This window comes from Ahaetulla prasina, chromosome 1, assembly GCF_028640845.1.
Source record: "Ahaetulla prasina isolate Xishuangbanna chromosome 1, ASM2864084v1, whole genome shotgun sequence".
Lineage (NCBI taxonomy): Eukaryota > Metazoa > Chordata > Lepidosauria > Squamata > Colubridae > Ahaetulla > Ahaetulla prasina.
Window position 1 is genome coordinate 95,988,859 of NC_080539.1, and position 23,595 is coordinate 96,012,453.

General features: G+C 39.5%; 1 protein-coding gene across 1 annotated transcript in view; it reads left to right on the forward strand.

Moving 5' to 3' along the window:
* SYNE1 (spectrin repeat containing nuclear envelope protein 1) overlaps positions 1-23,595 on the forward strand; it is a 363,177-nt gene that overhangs the window by 136,416 nt on the left and 203,166 nt on the right. The window contains exons 43-54 of the mRNA XM_058172424.1: positions 933-1,115; positions 2,342-2,443; positions 3,590-3,793; positions 4,621-4,828; positions 6,157-6,269; positions 11,019-11,224; positions 12,094-12,249; positions 12,945-13,236; positions 15,782-15,954; positions 16,552-16,861; positions 18,265-18,429; positions 20,133-20,489. Coding sequence (XP_058028407.1) covers positions 933-1,115; positions 2,342-2,443; positions 3,590-3,793; positions 4,621-4,828; positions 6,157-6,269; positions 11,019-11,224; positions 12,094-12,249; positions 12,945-13,236; positions 15,782-15,954; positions 16,552-16,861; positions 18,265-18,429; positions 20,133-20,489 — 2,469 coding nt within the window. The remainder of the gene's footprint in view (positions 1-932; positions 1,116-2,341; positions 2,444-3,589; positions 3,794-4,620; positions 4,829-6,156; positions 6,270-11,018; positions 11,225-12,093; positions 12,250-12,944; positions 13,237-15,781; positions 15,955-16,551; positions 16,862-18,264; positions 18,430-20,132; positions 20,490-23,595) is intronic.

The following is a 23,595-nucleotide window of genomic DNA, read 5'->3' on the forward strand; positions in this document are numbered from 1 at the left end:
GAAACCAAATACAGGCAGTCCTTGAGTTACAACCATTCATTTAGCAACCATTCAAAATTATAATGGCACTGAAGAAAGTGACTTATCACTGGTCTTTGCAAATTACAACTGTCACAACATCCCCGTGGTCATGTGATTGAAATTGGGTACTTGGTAACCAGCATGTATTAACAATAGTAGCAGTGTCTTGGGGTCATGTGATCACCATTTGTGATGTTCCTAGCTGGATTCTGACAAGAAGATTCACTTAACAACTGTAATGAGCCATGACAAAAAGGTTGTAATATTGGGTTCTTAATAATTGCATTGTTTAGGAATGGAAATTCTGGTCCCAATTGTGATCGTAAGTTGAGGACTACCTGTACTTTATTCTAAAATAATTTTTCTCTTAGATAGAAATTGGATATTATATATAACACACATTGCTATAATTATCAGCAGCTTACTTAAACTGACTTTAATTATGATTTGTTGAATAAGTTATGGTGATTTTGTTTCCTTATAAAGCTAAGACAAAAACAATTAAACCACATTATAATTTAGCATTTTGAATATCTTCTCATTTTAAAACAGCTTCTCTTTTTACCATGGATTTTAATCCATTACTACTTCAGTCAGTATCTTGTGAGTATAATTACTAGCAAGTTGATTCTTGCAGAAGTAATTTAGAAATGGATTGTTTTTTCTGTATTTCACATACCACAATGTGGTTTATGAAGTTGTTTCCCTTTAGGAAAGCATTCGAGACAATGAAGATGGATCTGCCTTTGTTGAGTAGTGCCGTTAGGAAATGTTTGCTTTGTAGATAATTATTTTTTAATTGTTGTTATTACTTAATGTAAACTACTTAGAGCTTTTTGGAAATGGGTAACTTACAAGCTACAATAGATTAAACAGAGTGAAATGAAATGCTTTCTTTCATTGCTTAACAGGTTTCAGAAAAAATTGAAGACAACATAGATAAGTTGAGCGTTAGTGTAACTTTGTGGGAAGACATACTAGCCATCCGTGATAATATTGACGGATGGTGCAATAACGCCATCTCCCAGTCAAATGATATCATACACAACTTGGCAAGCTGTCAAGGAACTGAAGTTTTTTTGGATGAATTTCAGGTACCATAATACACAATATTTATTATTTCCAATTTTAAATTCTTAGCACATGTTAAGATTAGGAGAATTGAGTAGAATATGATTGGACATTCTAAGCTATGTACTTATATTTTTGAAGCAGAATGCTCCTAATTGTTAAAAAAATGTTTAATGAACAGCAGCACATTGAAGATTTCTGGAATATGCAGTTCATCTATTGGCATATTACAGAATAACAGAGAAGTCTTCTAGTCCAACCCCCTTCTCAGTCTGCAAACACTATACAATTTCAGGCAAATGGTTGTCCAATATCTTCTTAAAAACCTCCAGTGTTGGAGCTCTTACAACTTCTGGAGGCAAATGGTTCTACTGATTATTCTAATTGTCAGGAAATTTCTCTTTAATTATAGGTTGGTTGTCTCCTTGATTAGTTTCCATCCATTGCTTCTTGTCCTGCCTTTGGATGCTTTGGAAAATAGGTTGATCCCCTCTTCTTTGTAGCATCCCCTGAGATATTGGAACACTGCTCTCATATCACTCTTAGTCCTTCTTTTCATTAAACCCAATTCCTGCAACTGTTCTTCATATGTTTTAGCCTCCAGTCCCCTGTTGCTCTTCTCTATACTCTTTCTAGAGTCTCAACATATTTTTTTATATCATGGCAACCAAAACTGGATGCAGTATTACAAGTGTGGTCTTACCAAGGCATTACAGAGTGATACTAACACTATTCTATTTACTGGCCATTCAAAGTTACAGTAGTGCCGAAAATGTAACTTTACAACTGGCCCCTACACTTACAATTGTTGCCATGTTCCTGTGGTGACATGATTGAGATTCAGATTCTTTGCAATTGTCAATTTTTTATGACTGTTGCAATATCCCACAGTCACCTCAATGCTATTTGTGCACTTCATAGCCAGCTCCCAACAAAAGCAAAGTTAATGAAGAAACCAGCACTATAAAATCGCACGTTGCCATCAAGAGATGTCTCGCTTTACAACCCTCTAACTTAGCAATTGAGTTATTGGCCACAATGGTGATAATTAAGCGAGGACCACCTGTACACAGAAAGGTATAACTCTTTGTTGTATTTCTTTCAGTTGGAGCAAGAGTGCCAGGAACAAAATATTTATATTTGCTATATTCCAAGTGCAAGCTTTTAAACTTTCCTTATGTGAATAATGACAAATGTTAACATATGACAGAAAGGGAGACATTCATTTCCCCCATGTATTCCTTTGCAGTCTCAGGTGAAGCACAAAGAAGAGAAGTTGGAGCAAATGACTTCGAACATATATAAGCTTAAAAAATTGATAAATTCAGAAGAACTTCCTCCAATTCTTCTGGTAAGATAGACTTTTCTGGTGGGGGGAGGGGTGTCAAGTCCAGGAAATCAGGAGTCCAGAAAGTTCAAATGAATATAGGTTTACTATATACTAATGCTGTCTACATGAATCTGATCTAGGCAAAGGAAATAGGTGGTAAATAAGTGTCAGTGGAATTCAGTGTGGGTCAGACTTAGATCTCTTATGGGTGCAAAAGGACTTGATGCCAATGACATTTTCGACCCCTCCCTTGTGTTCTGTCTGGCCATGGTTTTGCCCTGGAACTTTTTTTCCTGCAATTTTCTAGGGTGGTAGAAAAAGGGGTTAAAAGGCAAAATAGATATATTTCTGTAAGAGTTCAGATATGTAAGTTCTGCAGAGCTCAGGCATTCATTTCACCCTTTAAAATCTCCCCAACAACCCTAAATTAGAGGAAGTATAAGTTGTTCACCAATTAGATCAAAGGTGGTGTTAAGCTTTTGTAATCTACAATTTATTTGGAGCACTGGATAAAAGCATTCTTCATGCACAAAAGCTTCCTGATGACGTCCGGGTCAGTGGGCAGAGCCTCCAGCTGGTTTTACTACCAGTTCTTGTGAACCAGTCCAAACCGGGGGCAACCCAACACTGGTTTATAGAAAGTTCTAAAGAAGTCGATCTCATCATCTGTAGAAAAAAAATATCAGGGTTCAAAGAAGAAAACACCCTTATTTGTTTTCAGGAACATTTCAAAATGACTTGTTTTCACATTCCAAATTTTTATCAAAAATAGAACTGAGGTTCATGACAAACTACCAGCTTGATAAACCATCTAATGCTGTGTGGCAGAGCCGAGAAAAATAATATAAATATAATATAAATGTATTTTATTTTTTATAAAAAATATGCATCCCTGATCAAAAACATTCTACTTGTGGACTGAAAAAAATATGCTATAATATCTGATTAATAATCATCATTATATTATAAACCCTTCCTTTAAAAGTCAGGGCTAAAAATGGCCTAAAAATGTTTCTTTTTTTACTTTTAGTGGAGTGGTTTGTCTATTTTTTTTGTATCTCTCCAAAACAATTCAAATACACCTTATTGTCATATGACTGTCACTTTTATAAATTTATTTTGGAATAGTCTTTATTAGTATTTTACTGTATCTATATTTACTTTTAGTTTTTAGATGCTGATTTAAAGAAGAAGATAATGCATAGCAAAACAATGTATGATACAGCTAAAGAAACTTTGAAAGATTTTAATTCTCAGAAGACCCAGTTATATAACTTTATTACTCAGATGGAAAACTGGTTTGTCAATACAGAAGAATCACTATTAAACTGCTTTCATAGTCAGGTTCCATCAGATCTTGGGACAGTCAATGTAAGTAGCATAAAACTAATAAACAGACTTGTTGAACAAATTGGAATAAAATTATGGGGCATTCACTTTGTTATCAAGCCCTTAAAATAGACCTTGTGAACAAATCCACTATTTGAAATATTCATCCATTAGAGGTTAATTACCATTTCATGGGAAGAAAAAAACGTGAGGTCAGAGTTCAACAGTCTGTGCATTTAAAATGTCCCAGATCACATGGCTGTAATTAACGTCATTTCGGTAAAATGTACTTAACTGAAAAAAATACACTTTTTGTTTTTGTATGTGAATTTACTCCATCTCCAAGAAAAATTAGACTTTCAGACTGAGGAAATAAGAGCACTTGAGAAAGTGTTCTTCTGTTCACACCATATAGATAGAGCAATGTGACCAGGACCATTCTTTAATTAAAAATACAGTATTTTGAACTGCTTGATTCCACCCCCCGCCCCCCCAGATTTAGGGATTATTCAATTTCTGTTTAGTCCAGTTTTGCCCTGACTAGAAGTCTTAGTACAAAGAATTGGGATTTAGATACCTTGAAGTGTGGTAAAGTAGATCCATCAACATTTCTCTTCAAAGTAATTGCTAAGCTTTGGCTATTAGTTAGTATTCCAAGGACTTCCCCCATTTTTAGTTTTTCTTCTTGGGTGAGAAGTGAAACATTTTCGATGAAAAAAACCAAGAAAGTGCAGTTGCCTTTTAGAAAAAGCACCTTTGGAACAACCATGACCTGGATGATTGAGAATCTCCATAGACAGTCAATAAAACAGTTTTTAAGTTATGTTCTAAGGTATTTAAATGTTGTAATAATATCATTGTTCCTGCAGAAAATACAGAAGGAGATTCGCCAACAGCAGAACAATTTTGATTCTACTCAGGAAATGCTTAATGGCCTCTGCCGCAAATATCCATCTTTGGAGTTGGAAACTCTTGGAGGCACTATAACGTCCCTGATAAAGAAGTATGAAGCTGTGAACCAGTTGAGTTTGAAAACACAGGCTTCTTTACAGGAGTCCCTAGAAAAACATTTCCTACGTGAGTTCTCATGGAGTTTAATATATGATTCATCTAGCCCACAGGAATGTATGCTGGAGACAAATACGCCAGTATTAGAATAAAGTTTCCATTTACATCATGAATTAATTTGGGGGTTAGGTTTTCATACAATTCCTGTTATAGAAAGTATATTTTATAGATATTTCCAAGTCCTCTATTGTTTGGTTTCACAACAGTAATTTTGAAAAAATAACCTTGCTACTGTTGTTGTTGTTAGTTGCGAAGTCGTGTCCAACCCATCGCGACCCCATGATATATACTCTTATATACATACACTTATATGTTGTATAGTTGTTTCATGCTTATGCTTATATATACTGTTGTGACAAATAAAGTAAAATAAAATAAATAAAATAAATGTTCCTTCAGGCCTTCCTGTCCTCTACCATCCTCTGGGTTCCATTTAAGCTCACGCCTACTGCTTCAGTGACTCCATCCAGCCACCTGATTCTCTGTCGTCCTCTTCTTCTTTTGCCCTCAATCTTTCCCAGCATTAGGCTCTTCTTCAATGAGTCCCTCTTTCTCATTAAATGGCCAAATACTTGAGTTTCATCTTCAGGATCTGGCCTTCTAAAGAGCAGTCAGGGTTGATCTCTTCTAGGATTGACCAGTTTGATCGCCTTGCAGTCCAAGGGACTCACAGGAGTCTTCTCTAGCACTATAGTTCAAAGGCCTCAATTCTTTGCTGCTCAGCCTTTCTTATGGCCCAACTTTCACAGCCATACTTTGCAACTGGGAAAACCATAGCCTTGACTATATACACTTTTGTTGGCAGGTGATGTCTCTGCTTTTTAGAATGCTGTCTAGATTTGCCATAGCTTTTCTCCTGAGGAGCAAGTGTCTTTTAATTTCTTGGCTGCAGTCCCCATCTGCAGTCCCCATCTGCAGTGGGAGCCCAGGAAAATAAAATCTGTCATTACCTCTATTTCTTCCCCATCTATTTGCCAGGAATTGAGAGAGCCAGATGCCATGATCTTAGTTTGCTTAATATTGAGTTTCAAGCCAACTTTTACACTCTCCTTCTTCACCAGCATCAAGAGGCTCTTTAGTTCCTCTTCACTTTCTGCCATTAAAGTGGTATCATCTGCATATAACCTTGCTGTTACTAATATTATATATGAGGATGGGGGCAAGCACAAATTTTGGGCACATTTTATGCATTTTATGCAAAGTGTGTGCTTTCAGTGTGTGATTATATAGGTGTCCATACCGTTGTACATTCTTGGTGAATTTTAAGTATGGAATATATAAACCAATGTTACTGTATTATATGATAATGCTTGGTATCTCTTTTTTTTAATAAAAAGAATCTATGGAGGAATTTCAAAACTGGTATTCTAATCTGAAGATTGCAATAAAAGATATAAATATTGCAACTGGGGACAGTAAAGCTATTGAAGCAAAACTCCACAAACTACAGGTAAGTATGCAGGAATGAATGAGTTCCACATTGCTCATCTTGCAAACGTTTCTAGATATTATTATGAGATTATTGAGCAATTCTTTTTGTGTTTGATATATATGTTGTCAACCACTATCCTACACAGATCAAACACTGACTTTACATCACAATGTGCAACAGACAGTATGCTTTATTAATGACTTTTTATAGCTATTTCATATAATTCTGATCCAAACTAAGAGTGTTGTTCAAAATCTTTGAACTCACTCTCATAATATTGTGTTGTGTACAGGCAGTTTGGTATAGTGGTTAAGGAACTAGGGTAGAGCCTGGGAGACTGAGTTTTAGTCCCACCTTCAACAGGAAGCCAACTGGGTGACCTTCAGTCACTCTCTCTCAGCTCTCGGAAGAGAGAAAAAACAAACCATTTCCCCACAACTTACTAAGAATCTGCAAGGACTGGTCCAAGCAGTTGCTAGGAGTCAACTCTACCATGAAGTTACAGAAAAAAAATAATACATCAAAATCATAAATCCTTTCTGGGTTTTCAGACACTTTCTCATCATTGAAAAGTTGTACATTAATAAATGAGGACCCAGATTGTTGGGGGGGGCAATAAGTCGACTTTGTAAAAATATACAAATAGAATGAGACTATTGCCTTATACACTGTAAGCCGCCCTGAGTCTTCGGAGAAGGGCGGGGTATAAATGTAAACAAAAAAATAAAATAAAAAAAAAATGTTATCTTATAATTTAAATTATGACCTATATAAAACTTATATATGTTATATAAAACTTAACTGTAGGTGTAAGTACTATAAAAGTACATATTTGATTGGTAAAATAAAAATCAAAAAATAATAATAGTATTAGCTATTTTTACAATGTTAGCACTAGTAATGTGTGTACAATTCAAAAAAATGTTTCTTGAATGTAGAAGACTTACAAACCTATTGTTGGGACGTACTTATTTATTTATTCTGCCACAAATCAAATTACATAAGTAATTTGCCATTTTGTTTCCCATTTGTCCAGTCTGAAAAAAAATCCATGGTTAGGTATTCCTAACAATGGACCTGATGGGCATTTCGGAGACTTGGTTGGGCACAGAGGGGGGGTCCCACTTGTTGAAATGTGCCCACCGGGTTTCCGTGCATTTCATCAGCTGAGGGCCCAAGGTAGGGGTGGGGGGGGGTGGCGGTTATTATTAAGGAAGGTCTGGAGCCGAGGGAGGTCACTGTCCCGCAGATAGCCGGATGTGAGTCTCTCCTTGTGAAGTGGGGTCTGGGGATACAGGTGGGCTTGTTGATCACGTACCTGGCTCCTTGCTGCGTGGCAACAGCCCTGCCCGAGCTGCTGGAGGTGATAGCCGAGACGGCGGTTGATACCCCCAGACTTATGGTTATGGGGGATTTCAACCTGCCTTCGGTTGGTGAATCATCGGCGGCGGCTCGGGAGTTCATGGCTTCCATGACGGCCTTGGACCTGACCCAGTTAGTTAATGGTCCCACTCACAACGAGGGTAACACTCTGGATCTAATTTTTGTCTCGGGACAGTGGCTGAATGATCTAGAATTAGGGGACTTAGTTATTAACCCCGTCATGGTCTGATCATTCACTCCTTCGACTCGACTTCAGAACCGCCAACCCACACCGCAGGGAGACAGAACCGTCCCAGGCTTCTGATGGACCCGGAGAGGCTTCTGACGGAGCTTGGGCCACTTCTTGAGGATCTGGCTCATGGCTCGGCGGAAGAACTAGTCGCCGCCTGGGAAAGGTCGGCGACTGGGGCTTTGGACCGAGTCATGCCTTTGTGGCCTCTGACCCGGCGCCGATCTCGACCAGCCCCTTGGTATTCCGAGGAGTTGAGAGAGATGAAGCGCCGGGAAAGATGCGTAGACAGTGATTGGAGGGCTAGCCGTTCTGAACCTGACCGAACACTAGTTAGGTCTTATATTCAGACCTATCTGGTGGTGATAAACGCGAGTATTTTTCCACTCTTATTGCATTGGCAGATAATCGCCCAGCCTCCCTGTTTAGGGTGACCCACTCCCTACTTCATTGGGGACGCGGGAGGACCCCTTGCAGGGCCGTGCTGAGGACTTTGGACAATATCTGCATGATAAAATCGCTCAGATTCGGGACGGGCTGGACTCTGATGGGGTGGGTCCAGGTGGGATGACGGGGGATACTCTTGGTGATGTTATCTGGGATGAGTTTGATCCTGTGACTCTCGAGGACATGGACAGGATACTAGGGAGGCTGAATGCGACCACATGTTTATTGGACCCGTGTCCCTCCTGATTGGTACTGGCCACACAGGAGGTTACACGAGGCTGGTTTCAGGGAATTGTAAATGCTTCTTTGAGGGAGGGTGTCTTCCCGTCCGCCTTGAAGGAGGCGGTGGTGAGGCCCCTCCTCAAGAAGCCTTCCCTGGATCCAGCTGTTTTATCAAACTACCGTCCGGTCTCCAACCTTTGCTTTTTGGCAAAGGTTGTTGAGAGTGTGGTGGCACGTCAGCTCCCTCAGTACCTGGATGAAACTGTCTATTTAGACCCGTTCCAGTCCGGTTTCCGACCTGGGTACAGCACGGAGACGGCTTTGGTCACATTGGTGGATGATCTCTGGAGGGCTTGGGATAGGGGTTGTTCCTCTGTCCTGGTCCTTTTAGACCTCTCAGTGGCTTTTGATACCATCGACCATGGTATCCTGCTGCGACGAGTGGAGAGATTGGGAGGGGGGGCACCGTTTTTCGGTGGTTCACCTCCTATCTCGCTGATCGGTCGCAGATGGTGTTGGCAGGGGAGCGCCCCTTCCTTGACTGGGATGCCTTATGCACAGTCACTCATGCTCTTGTTACCTCTCGCTTGGATTACTGCAATGCTCTCTACATGGGGCTCCCCTTGAGGAGCACCCGGAGGCTCCAGTTAGTCCAGAATGCAGCTGCGCGGGTGATAGAGGGAGCGGTGTAACACCTATCCTGCGCAGACTGCACTGACTGCCTGTTGTCTTCCGGGTGCGCTTCAAGGTATTGGTTACCACCTTTAAAGCACTCCATGGCTTAGGACCGGGATATTTACGGGACCGTCTACTGCCGTCTGGTACCTCCCACTGACCTGTGCGTTCTCACAGAGAGGGACTCCTTAGGGTGCCGTCAGCCAAACAATGTCGGCTGGCGACCCCCAGGGGAAGGACCTTCTCTGTGGGAGCTCCTACCCTGTGGAACGAACTTCCCCCTGGACTTCGACAACTACCTGACCTTCAGACCTTTCGCCGCGAACTTAAGACTTATCTATTCCGTCTCGCTGGACTGGCTTGAACTTTAATTTTTTAGTTGATTTTATGGGTTTTAATTTTATTAATTTTTATCAGGATTGATTGTATTTTAAACATTGGGCCAAATTTAGTAAGTTTTTTAATGTATGTTTTTAGTATTGTATTTGTCTTTACTATTTTTATCTTGGCTGTAAACCGCCCTGAGTCCTTCAGGAGAAGGGCGGTATACAAATTAAATTATTATTATTATTATTATTATTATTATTATTATTATTATTATTATTATTATTATTATTATTATTATTATTATTATTATTATTATTATTACGGGACCGCCTGCTGCCACCGATAGCCTCCCATTGACCTGTGCACTCCCACAGGGAGGGTTTCCTTAGGGTGCCGTCAGCCAAACAATGTCGGCTGGCGACCCCAGGGAAGGACCTTCTGTGGGAGCTCCTACCCTGTGGAACGAACTTCCCCTGGACTTGACAACTACCTGACCTTCAGACCTTTCGCCGCGAACTTAAGACTTATCTATTCCGTCTCGCTGGACTGGCTTGAACTTTAATTTTTAGTTGATTTTATGGGTTTTAATTTTATTAATTTTTATCAGGATTGATTGTATTTTAAACATTGGGCCAAATTTAGTAAGTTTTTTAATGTATGTTTTTAGTATTGTATTTGTCTTTACTATTTTTATCTTGGCTGTAAACCGCCCTGAGTCCTTCAGGAGAAGGGCGGTATACAAATTAAATTATTATTATTATTATTATTATTATTATTATTATTATTATTATTATTATTATTATTATTATTATTATTATTATTATTATTATTATTACGGGACCGCCTGCTGCCACCGATAGCCTCCCATTGACCTGTGCACTCCCACAGGGAGGGTTTCCTTAGGGTGCCGTCAGCCAAACAATGTCGGCTGGCAACCCCCAGGGGGAAAGCTTTCTCTGTGGGGGCTCCTACCCTCTGGAACGACCTTCCTCCGGGGTTACGATCACTCCCTGATCCCCGGACCTTCCAATACGAGCTCAAGACCTTCTTGTTTCATCACGCAGGGTTGGCCTAATTTTATTATGGTTTTTTAATTGGGATTTTATTATCGTTTTAACAGTTTTAATGGGAGCCAAAATTTAATTAGATTTTTATAGTATTTTTAATTGTATTATGAATATTGTTTTATGTGAACCGCCCTGAGTCCTTCGGGAGAAGGGCGGTATAGAAGTTTAATAAAATAAAATAAATAAATAATAAAATAAAAATACATTCCAATTATTTATTCTAATACCTTCAATAAATATTACTGTTATTACTACTATATTATTATTCAACATGGATTAATTTCTTACATGCATAGATTAACAATGTAGATTGTTGTAGTTTTGCTTCTTGAAAGTTAAATACAAAATAAAAATTAAGTCTCTTCATATCTATTTGCCTTCTCATCCCTTATAAATGTGTGTATTTGTTTTACTCAGAAAGTACTAGACTCTTTTAATGAAGGAAAGGTTAAACTGGAGTCAGCCTGCCAGGAAGGAGAAAATTTGTGTACTTACTTGCCTAAACCATCTGTGAATGGTATTCAAGAACAGATATCTAAAGCTCATCAGGACTTTGAAGCATTTCTAAAACAATGTTTGAAAGATAAACAAGCTTTGGAAGAATGCATTGCAGAGTTGGAAAGGTAAGTTTCAGATAGCCATATTTGACGTAGTATATAGATATGTTCCTTATGCTATACCTAAATTAAATGGAAAAAAATACAAAATAGCCTCAGTAAGGACTGCACATTTATGTCTGGCCATCTTCAATTGTAGTTTTAGGATATAATTGGAAAAAAAGGGAATAATGGCCAACACAATGGCAGTGTGAATGTTCTGTAAGATGCATTATTGCATTTTTTTTTTGTTTCAACTAGAGATTTAGAAGGTAATATTTTCAGTAAAATGCATAATTTATCTGGTGGAGACAAGGTAGTATTGAGTGTTCGTTTCTACAGGATCAGAAACACATAGAAATTTGGCTGGAGATATGTTGCCATCCTTCTTGCCATCTGCTTTTTGGAGAGGAAGCTCCCACTGTACAGAATCTCTGTATGATTTACAACCCTACTTAGAGCATTCCACCCACTATATGCACTGGAGGAGGGAGACAGAGCTGTTGGTGATGTGTAGTAGAAGAGCAGAAGCATAACGGACCTCCTTTGCTGCTCACATAATTATCGTATGAAGGTTTAATTGCTTGAATGTTTCGGGAACAATCTTTGCAGTGTCTTTACTTTCTTCCTTGACTGTGATAATAAATGCACACTGTGCCAGTTTAGAATTGGTAAAGTTCCAGAGTTACAATAATTCTCATGGTTTGCTTTGCCATATTTAGATGCTTGCTAAGTATTTTTAGAATACTTACAGCTATAGAGAAGTATGTTTTTGGTCAGGGCTGTTCAAAACATCAGCGTTCTTTCTAAGTCACATCTAGATGAAGTAGGTGCATGTTGCATCCTGCATTTATCCAACAATAGTGGTATTGTTTTATTTGCTTGTTTTATTACAGTTTTGAGGACCAATGCAAGAGCTGGAGTTTATGGCTTCATGAAAAGGAAGAAAGGATAAATACAGAAGCTCTAGGGGAACACAAACAGCACATCCCAGATAAGAAAGACGAGGTACAGAAGGTAGAAGCCTTTTTGGAAGAACTTCTGCTTGCAAGGTATAAAAGCGTATTTATTAACTAATTCTTTTTTTTTTAATCAGCCATATGATTATAACAATTTACCCTACATTTTGTTTGTGTATTTTGGCTGTTCTGAAGTACAGCGACAGAAAACTACAGCTCTGCAAGCTACATTATTCACAGAATTCAATAAATAAGGGGGGTTTGAATTTGGTTCTAACAATGAACTATTTTACAAGGGACAATTCACATTTTTCTATTGAGAAATAAGTGAAAGTAATTCATATAGTTTGAATGTGAGGCGTGTAATTTTTATACCAGTTTTTCCTAGAATCTCTGAAAAAGGATGATTTCATCATAATGCACATTCAAAGCACCGATTGCCACTTTTTCGGCTGTATTCATTACAACTGACTGATACAGTGCTTATATTGTTGCTGTTAATTAATCACTTCAAACAAAACAGCAAGGTAGTAATTTAAGTTACCTGAGAGTCAGTGCTCATATTAGGGACTGGGAATAGAATTTAACATTTTCTAGCAAGTTCCAAATTTTTATGATTGTAATGATTGTGATTTTATCTTTTGTGTGAATCTAATAGCTTTCATATCTGAACTATATTCATATATCTATCTGCAATAGCATGGTTTGTCTCTATGTATTCAAAATTATATATTTATGGATGCATTTATAACGCAAGGTTTTTTTTTCTTTTTGCATTTTTTCTTTAGAGAATCCTTTGATAAACTCTCTCAAAAGGCACAGTTTTTAAGTGAGAAAGACTACAGTACTGGAATGGAGGTTCGTCTGGCCTCTCAGCAATTTTCTGCTTATCAGAATTTAATCAAGGACGTAAAGGAGAAGCTACGGCTCTCTCAGATAGCTCTCCAAGATCACCAGACTTTGGAAGAAGCTCTGCAGGATATGTGGACCTGGGTGAAGGATGTTCAAGGAAAACTCAGCTGTGCTGAGGGCACCCTTGGGGACAAAATGACCTTGGAGAAACGACACCTCCAAATTCAGGTAAAATAGCAACAGAATAGAAGAACTGTCTTCAAAGTACTTTTGTCTTAATAATATTTTGACTGAAGTTTAGGTAAAACTGAAACCATTTCCCAGAGTCAGTGATTAACCAGCCAGGACCAGACTTGCAAGCCTGCTGGGTGACCTTGGGCCAGTCATTTTCTCTCAGTCCAGCTCACCCACAGGGTTATCGTTGTGGGGAAAATAGGAGGAGGAAGCAGAGGTCGGGCTTCACATAATTTAACAACCAGTTTACCCTGAATCTAAAATGTGAGCGCTCGTGCACGTCTTGTGCACATGCATGCTGCATCAAAAACACAGCGATTGTATAGGACAGGATAGCATTGCTCACACGTGTGCCTTGCATGCTTTGTGGCGAAGGTTGTTGAGAGTGTGGTGGCATGGCAGCTTCCCCGGTACCTGGAGGAAACTGTCTATCTAGACCCGTGCCAGTCCGGCTTCAGGCCTGGGTACAGCACGGAAATGGCTTTGGTCACGTTGGTTGATGATCACTGGAGGGCACGGGACAGAGGTTGTTCCTTTGTTCTTGTCCTGTTAGATCTGTCAGCAGCTTTCGATACCATCGACCATGGTATCTTGCTGCGACGGTTGGAGGGTCTGGGAGTGGGGGGCACTGTTCGCAGATGGTTTTTGACGGGGGCAGAGGTCGACCGCTAGGCAACTCACTTGTGGGGTGCCACAGGGGTCGATCCTCTCGCCTCTCCTGTTCAACATCTACATGAAGCCGCTGGGGGAGATCCGTGGTTTCGGGGTGAGTTGTCAACTGTACGCTGATGACACTCAGTTGTACATTTCCACCCCGAACCACCCCAACGAAGCCGTTGATGTGATAACCCGGTGCCTTGATCTGGATGGGGACGAACAGACTCCGACTCAACCCATCCAAGACGGAGTGGCTGTGGATACCATCATCTCGCCACAGTCAGCTAATTCCATCGCTTACTGTGGGGGGGGGCAAATCGTTGGCCCCCAGGGAATCGGTGCGCAACTTAGGCGTTCTCCTGGATGCACGGCTGTCTTTAGAAGACCATTTGACGGCCGTCGCCAGGGGAGCTTTTTATCAGGTTCGCCTGATCCGCCAGTTGCGCCCCTTCCTTGACTGGGACTCTTTATGCACAGTCACTCATGCCCTCATTACTTCCGGCCTGGATTACTGCAATACTCTCTACATGGGGCTCCCCTTGAAGAGCACCAGGAGGCTCCAACTGGTACAAAATGTGGCCGCGCGGGGGATAGAGGGAGCATTGCATAGCTCCCATGTAACACCTCTCCTGCGCAGGCTGCACTGGCTGCCGGTGGTCTTCCGGGTGCGATTCAAGGTTTTGGTCATCACCTTTAAAGCGCTCCATGGCATGGGACCAGGATATTTACGGGACCGCCTGCTGCCGCCAGTAGCCTGTCATCGACCAGTGCACTCTCACAGAGAGGGCCTCCTTAGGGTGCCGTCGGCCAAACAGTGTTGGCAGGCGGCCCCCAGGGGAAGAGCGTTCTCTGTGGGGCTCCGGCCCTGTGGAATGAATTACCCGTGGGGCTACGTCTTGTCCCTGATCTTCGGACCTTTAAGCGCGAGCTCAAAACTTTTTTCTTTCACCAAGCAGGGCTGGCCTAATGATAAATTTTAATTGTGGGTTTGTTAGTGGGATTTTTAAGGGGTTTAATTTATTTAAAATTTTATACACTTATTTTAAATATTCAGCCTATCGAATTAGATTTTTAATGTATTTTAATTTTTTTTGGTACTTATGTTTTATCTATGCTGTACACCGCCCTGAGTCCTCGGAGAAGGGTGGTATAAAAATGTAAATAATAAATAAATAAATAAATGGTGCATCAAAACCATGGTGATTGTATAAGACGGGATAGCACTGGGACGGTTGGGCAAGCCCAGCTGCTGGCCGTAACTACTAGTTCACCTGAACTGGTGCAAACCAGCTGAATCCCACCCCTGGGAGGAAGGTGTGTTGAATATGTTTACCACCTTGAGTTAAAGGCAGGAAATAAACCAACAAGGTAGTTAAATTATATTTCCATCAAATTTTTCTATTTTGTCCTTTATATTTACTTTTATTTTTCAGTCTTGTAATAGTTGGATAAAAGTTAACACAAAACATTTTTAAAGAGTAAAAATGGCATCATTTTAACACCGCAGAAATTTAAATGTCATCATGAAATGATTATGAACATCAGAAATGATGACAATCATCAGTGGTAAAATGTCAACCCAATATTGATTTCCAAATAAGAAAATATCCATGAGTTTTTGTCACCAACAACCCATTTATTCCCAAAGTATTATTTCAAGATCACTACTAAGTCTTTCATAATAGCAAATACATGATAATCCTATAAGGGACAGTCAACAGGAAGCAAAAACTAGGTTACTATATTTCCCATGGAAAAAGCTACATGGGTAAAAATCTTTTGCATTTTGTCATACCTGCAGAACAGGTAAAACAATGCAAAAGATGTTGGATAGGCATTCCTTTTTTCTGTAAAGTGTTGACCTGGAACTTTTGTGTCCTAGGAAATCCTATTAATGAAAGGAGAAGGAGAAGTCAAGTTGAACATGGCCATTGGCAAAGCTGAACAAGCCCTTAAGACAAGTAATGAAGAGGGACAGAAAGTGATTCAGAGCCAGCTGCAAAGATTAAAAGACCTCTGGGCCAGCATTGTCAGCACCTCGGTGAGCTGTCAAAGGTAAACCTTTATGTTGCTGCTTTTCATTCTGATATTTTTATTTTCATTCAGAGGACACTTTATGAAATAATAATGAATTGCTTAGAACCCAAGATTAATGATAAGGGGAAATTCATAAAAGGAAGTTTTACTGCCTTTTTTTCATTTGACTGTACTTTCCTCCTCACTAGAGGAAATTAGGACTATTGGGATTGGGATTAGGAAATTAGGAAATTGCAAAAGTGTAATGTGAGACACAGAGAGCTCCTGGAAAACCCATCTCAAATCCAGTATTAAGAAGAATGAATTAAAGAAATGGCAGTATTAGTCTTCATTCTTCCCCCCCCCCAACAGAAATGTTGTTAAGAAAAAGGAAGAGAAGGGAAGGGGGAGGGCACTATTTTATATAAAATTTGCAGTAAGATTTATTAACCCCCCCTTTTTGATCCTGAATCATTTGGGAAGCCTTTTCTTCCTTCCCCCATACTCCTGATGACTGCTTACCTACAAACAAAATCATACTGGGGCATACATTTTGCAACATTCTTGATGTTTAAACTCAATTTATTTCCCTAAGAACTTTTCATATTTTGATTTCTATGTTTCTGTTTTATTAAGCTTGTTGGAGTTTGTGATAAATCAGTGGAATTGCCACCTGGAGAAGAAAAGTCAGCTGGACCACTGGTTGGATTCAATAGATCAGAAATTGAAAGAGCCTTTGGAACCTCAGAATGGCCTGAAAGAGAAATTTTCTCAGCTGGATTGCTCCCAAGCTATTGTTTCAGAAGCAGAAGAACGTTCTAATGATCTACACCAGCTCATAGTAAAAGCCCGAGAACTGCACGAGAAAACACAGGATGATTCTTTTGGAGAAACTGCTCAAGAGGAGTTGAAAACACAATTCACAAATATTGCAACAGTTGCTAAGGTGAAGATTTTATAATATGTAGGCCACCCAGAATTACAGAAGTGTTAATCAAAAAGGTTTAAAGGTTAAAATGTATGCTAATATAATTATGTAGTCAACACAATTATATGAATTACAAAACAAATCCAATGAATCTGACAGGATTCCCACATTATGCTAAACTGTATTGTGCTTTTTAAATCAGCTGAACTTATTAATTCAATCCAGTCATTTGTAATTGACATTAAACATAAATTAGTGTGGTTCTGGTCTCTGATTTGAAATAGAACTAGAGATCTCATAGGAAAAAAATAGCAACAATCCAACATAACTATCACCCAAAATTAAACAAGTAGGGTCAAAGTCACAAAAACAACTAAAATATAACAAAGGAAGGGGAGAGAGCATAGAACAGATAACAGGAAGAGAATAGAAGACAGATCACAAATTGAACAGAGAACTGAATAATGAGGAAAACCCAATGCTTGTATGTCATTTCTTTTATGATATTTAACTACATTTTGGAAAGCTACCAATTCAAACTTAGAAGAAAGATGCAAAGAATATCTTAGTCCATGCAATGGTTACAATTCTGGAAAACTATCAATACAGAACATTCAAAAAATTTCCAGGGTCTAATGAACAAAGAAGCTATTCAGTCTCTGAAGTTGAATGACTAAGGTGTAAAAAGCTCTTTGACTGTAATAAGTTAGTGTTTACATATTTTTTATTGCATCTCTTCTTCATGGGTAAAATTCCAGGTGCTGGTTATTGCATTTATAGCTCTACATAACAAAAGGCCAGACAATTGCATGATCATCTCTCCCTGAAATGATACAAGATCAGATAGGATAGGCAAATTCTGGGCCACTTCCAGAGGTGGGTTTCAGCAGATTCTGACCAGTTTTGGAGAACTGGTAGTGGAAATTTTGAGTAGTTTGGAGAACCGGTAGTAAAAATTCTGACTGGCCCCATCTATCCTCTGCCTCCCAAGTCCCAGCAGATGGGGAGGAAATGGGGATTTTGCAGTAATCTTCCCCTGAAGTGGGGTGGGAATGGAGATTTTACAGTATCCTTCCCCTGCTACACCCACCAAGTCACGTCCACCAAGCCATGCTATGCCCAGAGAACCGATAGTTAAAAAAAATTGAAACCCACCACTGGCCTCTTCCCTTAAATGTTGCCTTCTGGTGAGACTGAGGAAGCAGTGTTCATAATATTTTTAAATCAATTTTGCAGTGTACAAAGTGCTAGATGATATTAGTGATTTTTAGCCAACAATATAATTAGGAAAAAATAATGGTGGTAGTAGACCACTTCTCTTCACGCTATATTCAAATAAACAAACCTGGGTTGATTGCGTCAAGCAGAAATAGTTTCAATTCCTTAAACTCAGTTTTGAACAGTGTCTTTTTGATTTACAGGAAAAAATGAAAATAGCCGAAGATATTGTAAAAGACCATTTGCTATACCTTGATGCAGTGCATGAATTTTCCGACTGGCTTCATTCAGCAAAAGAAGAGCTTCACCGCTGGTCGGATACATCAGGAGATTTGTCTGCCATACAAAAAAAATTAGCCAAAATCAATGTGAGAAATTGTTTCGTAGTTTCATTATTAACTTTTGTATATGTGTGCTAAGAAGTTCATATAATGAGCTTTAATTATTTTTTTAAAAAACCCTCTAATTTCTTTAGAACCAGATTGGGCACTGTTTAGTTCCTCTGACTGTCTTCCTGCAGCAGAATGGAAGGCACTGAATTCTCTTGTTCTCTTTCTCTCAGTAATATTTTCCACAGGATCAAGAAAGGGACTTTTGCAAAAAAAAAAAAAATGCTTTTATTTTGCCAGTGAGATTCTCTATTAGATGAAAAATCTTATATATAGATAGTCCTTGACTTACAGTCATTGATTTAGGTACTGTGCAAAGTAACAATGGCACTAAAAGAAATGACTGGTCCTCACATTTGTATCTGTCATAGCATCCCTACAGTCACGTGATCAAATTTGGCTGCTTGCCATGAATTTATGACAGTTGCAGCGTCCCAGAGTTCGGTGATCATAATTTACAATCTTCCCAGTCAGTTCTGACAAGCAAAGTCAAGGGGGGGGAACTGAATTCATTTAACAATCACACGATTCACTTAACAACTGCAGTGATTCGCTTCACAACCATGGCAAAAAAAGTCATAAAATCAGGGATGACTCACTTAACAATTGCCTTGGTTAGCAATGCAAATTCTGGTCCCAATTGTAGTGGTAAGTTGAGGACTACCGTGTTTCCCTGAAAATAAGACCCTGTCTTATATTTTTTTGAATCCTGAAATAAGCTCTTGGCCTTATTGCCACATGCTTAAAAGCCCGATTGGGCTTATTATCAGAGGATGTCTTATTTTGGGGAAAACAGGATACCTGTAGATGGAAGGACTCCTTTATCCATAGAAAATCATCATTAAATCCAATGTATTTGTTTTAATAGTCAGCTGAGCACATGGTTCTATTTAATTACAGTAGTGGCCAAAATTGTGGAAACCTTTTGGTGCGCCCAGAAAGAGAAAAGCAAATGCGGTATTTGTGCTGCCCCAAGGGGCTAGCGGGCTGCAGCTGCAGCCAGACAGTTGCTACCTCCCACACTGCTACTCGTGCTGGCCACACCTATCCCCCGGGTTTATTTTTGGGGTAGGGTAATATTAGACCCACCCCTAAAAAATTAGGGTTGGCCTTATTATTGGGGGTGGGTCATATTTTCAGAGAAACACGGAGCAATGTTGGCACTTTAGCTAATACCTAAACAAAGTATTACATAGAATGCTTAATATATATTAAGAACATTTTTTCTCATTAAAATAATGATACTAAATTGTGAACAGAGTTGCTTAAATACTTTTGGTATATCTCTCATTGCCTCTTCTGAACTTATAGCTCAAAATTGTTCATTTAAACTGATGACTGTTCTAAAAGCAACCAAATACCTTGTTTATTTTAATAAAATCCAACTCAGTACTGCACTTCTCAGAAAATGTTCTCTCCCCCCCACCCCCCGGGTAGAATTCTTAAGTATCTTTTAAAGTTGATTGTTGTTCGTTTAGTCATGGTTTGCCTTTGTTTTGTTTCTGCCTGCGCTTCTGTTTTTACTTTTTCCTTACATTTTAGCACGGCTTGCACACAGTTTGGTGAAACTGCCAACGGTTGTGGAATGAGCAGTTCACAGCTCTGTAAAAATGCTGCATTTTGCTTGTTTGGCTGAAGTGGATCCCGGCCATTTCAGTTACCATGGTGATATTCCATTGCAGGAGCTGATAGATTCCAGACAGACTGGTGAGGGTCGCCTCCACAGGATCCAAACGCTGGCTCCTGCCGTGAAAAAGAACACAAGCGTTCAAGGGTGCAAAGACATGGACGCCGAAATGCAGGCCCTCCAGTCCGACTGGAAGCAGTGGGAAGAGAATGCTTTCCAGTCCCGAAACAGGCTGCAGGAACTGGAGAGTCAGATGGCCTGGTCAGAGCAGGAGTTTGCAGCCCAGGCTGTTCTTCTGGAAGAGGCCTTGCAACACTTCAGCACGTTGCTTGCAACCTGGTCTGAAGGCCTGACCCCTCTGGATAGTAAGCACACAGACCAAGAGCTGGTTGATTACTGGCACCGAGAAAAGGTAAACTGCTTTTCTTGTGTTTGAGACTGTCCTACACTTCGTTGGAGGGTGTGTGTGTGTGTGTTTTACAGAGGGGTGCAGTGGGAGGAAAGCGAAGTTGCTAATGGACAGAAGAGAGTTCTCATTCAAACAAAAACAGTGCAGAGCACAGCAACTGCAAAACAAGAACTTTAAATGCTCTCTCGACTGAAAAGTTAATATATTGCAGCACTGGACTGGCACAAACTCTCCAGCATGGAGTCTAAAGGAGGGAACACACTTCGTGCTTGTTCCACCTACGTTTGTATTTTTTTTTGTTGTATGTATTTTAGTTTCAGAAAGTAGAATGTTTCAAAGCAAAATGTGCCAGTACTGTAGCATCTTTATTGCCAACCCCCCTACCCCCCAAAAAAGCCCTCTGGTTCCCAGAAGGTCTCATAAGCTATTCACAAAAATAAAAATAATGAGGTGCTGCTACATTTTAGCACTATCCACCTGCCCAGAGAAGGGAGAAAATAGAAATGAACACTCCAGCCTCATCATGCTGGGAGAAATGAGTGCTTCATAATTGTTTCTATTTCTTAGAGTAACCACTTTGTGAATGCATCCACAATGTTTTCAAAATTTCAAATGCATCTATTAGTCATTACAATTTCAAAACACCTACGTTTACATATAAAACTGCAGGATGTTACTTGCGTTGTGGAATTATTTCACAGCTTCCTGAGTCTATTCAGATTGCACTTCATTGCTCTTTTAAAAACTGAAAAAGTGGAGCCTCTTTGCAGAAGCAGAAATAAACGTATAGAAGCCATTCTTAATTCAGTTTTTCAAGATGCTTTACGCAATAGTGTGCATAAGTCTTTTTGTATGGTGAAAAAAGGCTTATTTTGTAAGTCTTAGTGTAATTTAAAATATATTCTGATAGTTTGCTTGGTTTTTGTGGGATAGCAATGAGTGCTCTTTGTTTTTCCAAATTCTACAACTGCCCTCACTGCCCCTGCTTCCTGCCCATAAGAAACGTTCCCTACATTCCTTTGGAATTTAAACGAAGCACAAGGAGGTGTTGTAGGAATGTTGAACACTGCTAGAGAAACTGTAGTTCAAAGGGAAATAAGACTTTTATAAACTATCCTGTCACTTTGGAATTAAAGTGTGAGAGCATTACACCCAGCCAATGACTATTGGATTGAAATCTTCCTCTTCTTAGGGGAAAAATTATTTTTATTTATTTATTTATTTTATTTTATTAAATTTTTATACCGCCCTTCTCCCGAAGGACTCAGGGCGGTGTACAGCCAGAATAAAAACAAAATATATACAATTTAAAACAACATTTAAAAAGAGCAAATTTTAAAGGCTGATTATTAAAATTTAGATTTAAAAATTTAAAAATATTAAGAATACCCAATTTAAAATTCAACATAAATTATGCCAGTCCCGCTTTAATAAATAGATATGTTTTGAGCTCACGACGGAAGGTCCGAAGATCAGGCACTTGACGCAGGCCAGGGGGAAGTTCGTTCCAGAGCGTCACTGCCCCCACAGAGAAGGCCCTACTCCTGGGGGCCGCCAGCCGACACTGTTTGGCGGACGGCACCCTGAGAAGACCCTCTCTGTGAGAGCGTACGGGTCGGTGGGAGGCAAAGGGTAACAGCAGGCGGTCTCGTAAGTACCCGGGTCCTAAGCCATGGAGCGCTTTAAAGATAGTTACCAAAATCTTGAAGTTCACCCGAAAGACCACAGGAAGCCAGTGCAAGCTACGGAGCAGCGATGTCACGTGGGAGCCACGAGCGGCTCCCGTTACTACTCGCGCAGCCGCATTCTGGACTAACTGCAGCCTCCGGGTGCACCTCAAGGGCAGCCCCATGTAGAGAGCATTGCAATAATCCAGCCTAGAATATTTGGACATTTGTCCAACATGGTTGTGTTTAATGTCCATTCAAAGCACTGAAATAAGTGACTAATGACCAGTTCTCACATTTATGACTGTTGTAGCATCCCCATACCCAAATTTTGGTTGCTTGGCATTTAGGATGGTTGCAGTAGTCCAGGGTCATATTATCACCATTTGTAACCTTCTCAGTTGGCTTCTGACAAGCAAAGTCAATGAGGAAAGCCGGATTCACTTACTGCCCGTATGAATCACTTAACAGTTGTGGTAATTTGCTTAACAATTGTAGCAAAAAGGTCAAAAAATGGGACACAACTTACTTAACAACTGCCTTGCTTAGCAACAGAAGTTTTGGGTTCAGGTGTGGTTGTAAGTTGAGGACTACCTGTAAAAACAATAATTTGGTATCAAACTAACCTTTAATAATAAATGTGAAAAATAGTTATGTCACAAGTTCCTAAACAATTTATATGATTAAAGCAATTTCCATTCCATTTAAAACATTGGTTCAGTAATGGCTTCTCTAATTTTATGGGTGCAGAAGAAGGAGGCCTTCATTTTAGAATTAGGGGAGCATCACATGAAAGGACGTGGAACAACATGGTTTTGATCAAAGCTGGAATTCGGAAACTATGATTAAATCTTATTTTTGTTCAGGCTAATTTATTCCATTACTCCTTTCCAATTGACCAATTTTAAAACCATGAGATTTCATTTCAACTTGCCTAAAGATAATTGTCAATGGATGAGGAAGGAGATGGGAACAATACAAAAAGCCTCGAGAAGCTGCAATTTTGCAGTTACACTCTCTTCCTTAAAATATTTCTTCCTTAAAAGTGGTGTGTTTCCAAGAAGAGAATGTCAAAATTGTTTTAAATTGTGAATATCATTTGTACTTTCTTACTGCGTTTATCACGTGTCCATATGGCCAGTAGAAGAAAATTGTGGTTTATTATTTTTATTCAACAGATTCCAGGATTATTATTTGATTTTAAAAATGCGTAGGAGGGTAGAGTTTGACTTTATTTTAACTTTCTTTTAATTGAGAGGGTTTATTGAACCTTTGAATAATTACTTCCATTACTTTTGTAAATAACTCAAGGTGACAAACATCTAATACTCCCTCCTCCTCCTATTTTTCCTATAATAACCCTGTGAGGTAAAATGGGGTTGACAGAGAGTGACTGGCCCAAGGTCACCTGGCCAGATTTTGTTCCTAATGCAGGACTAGAA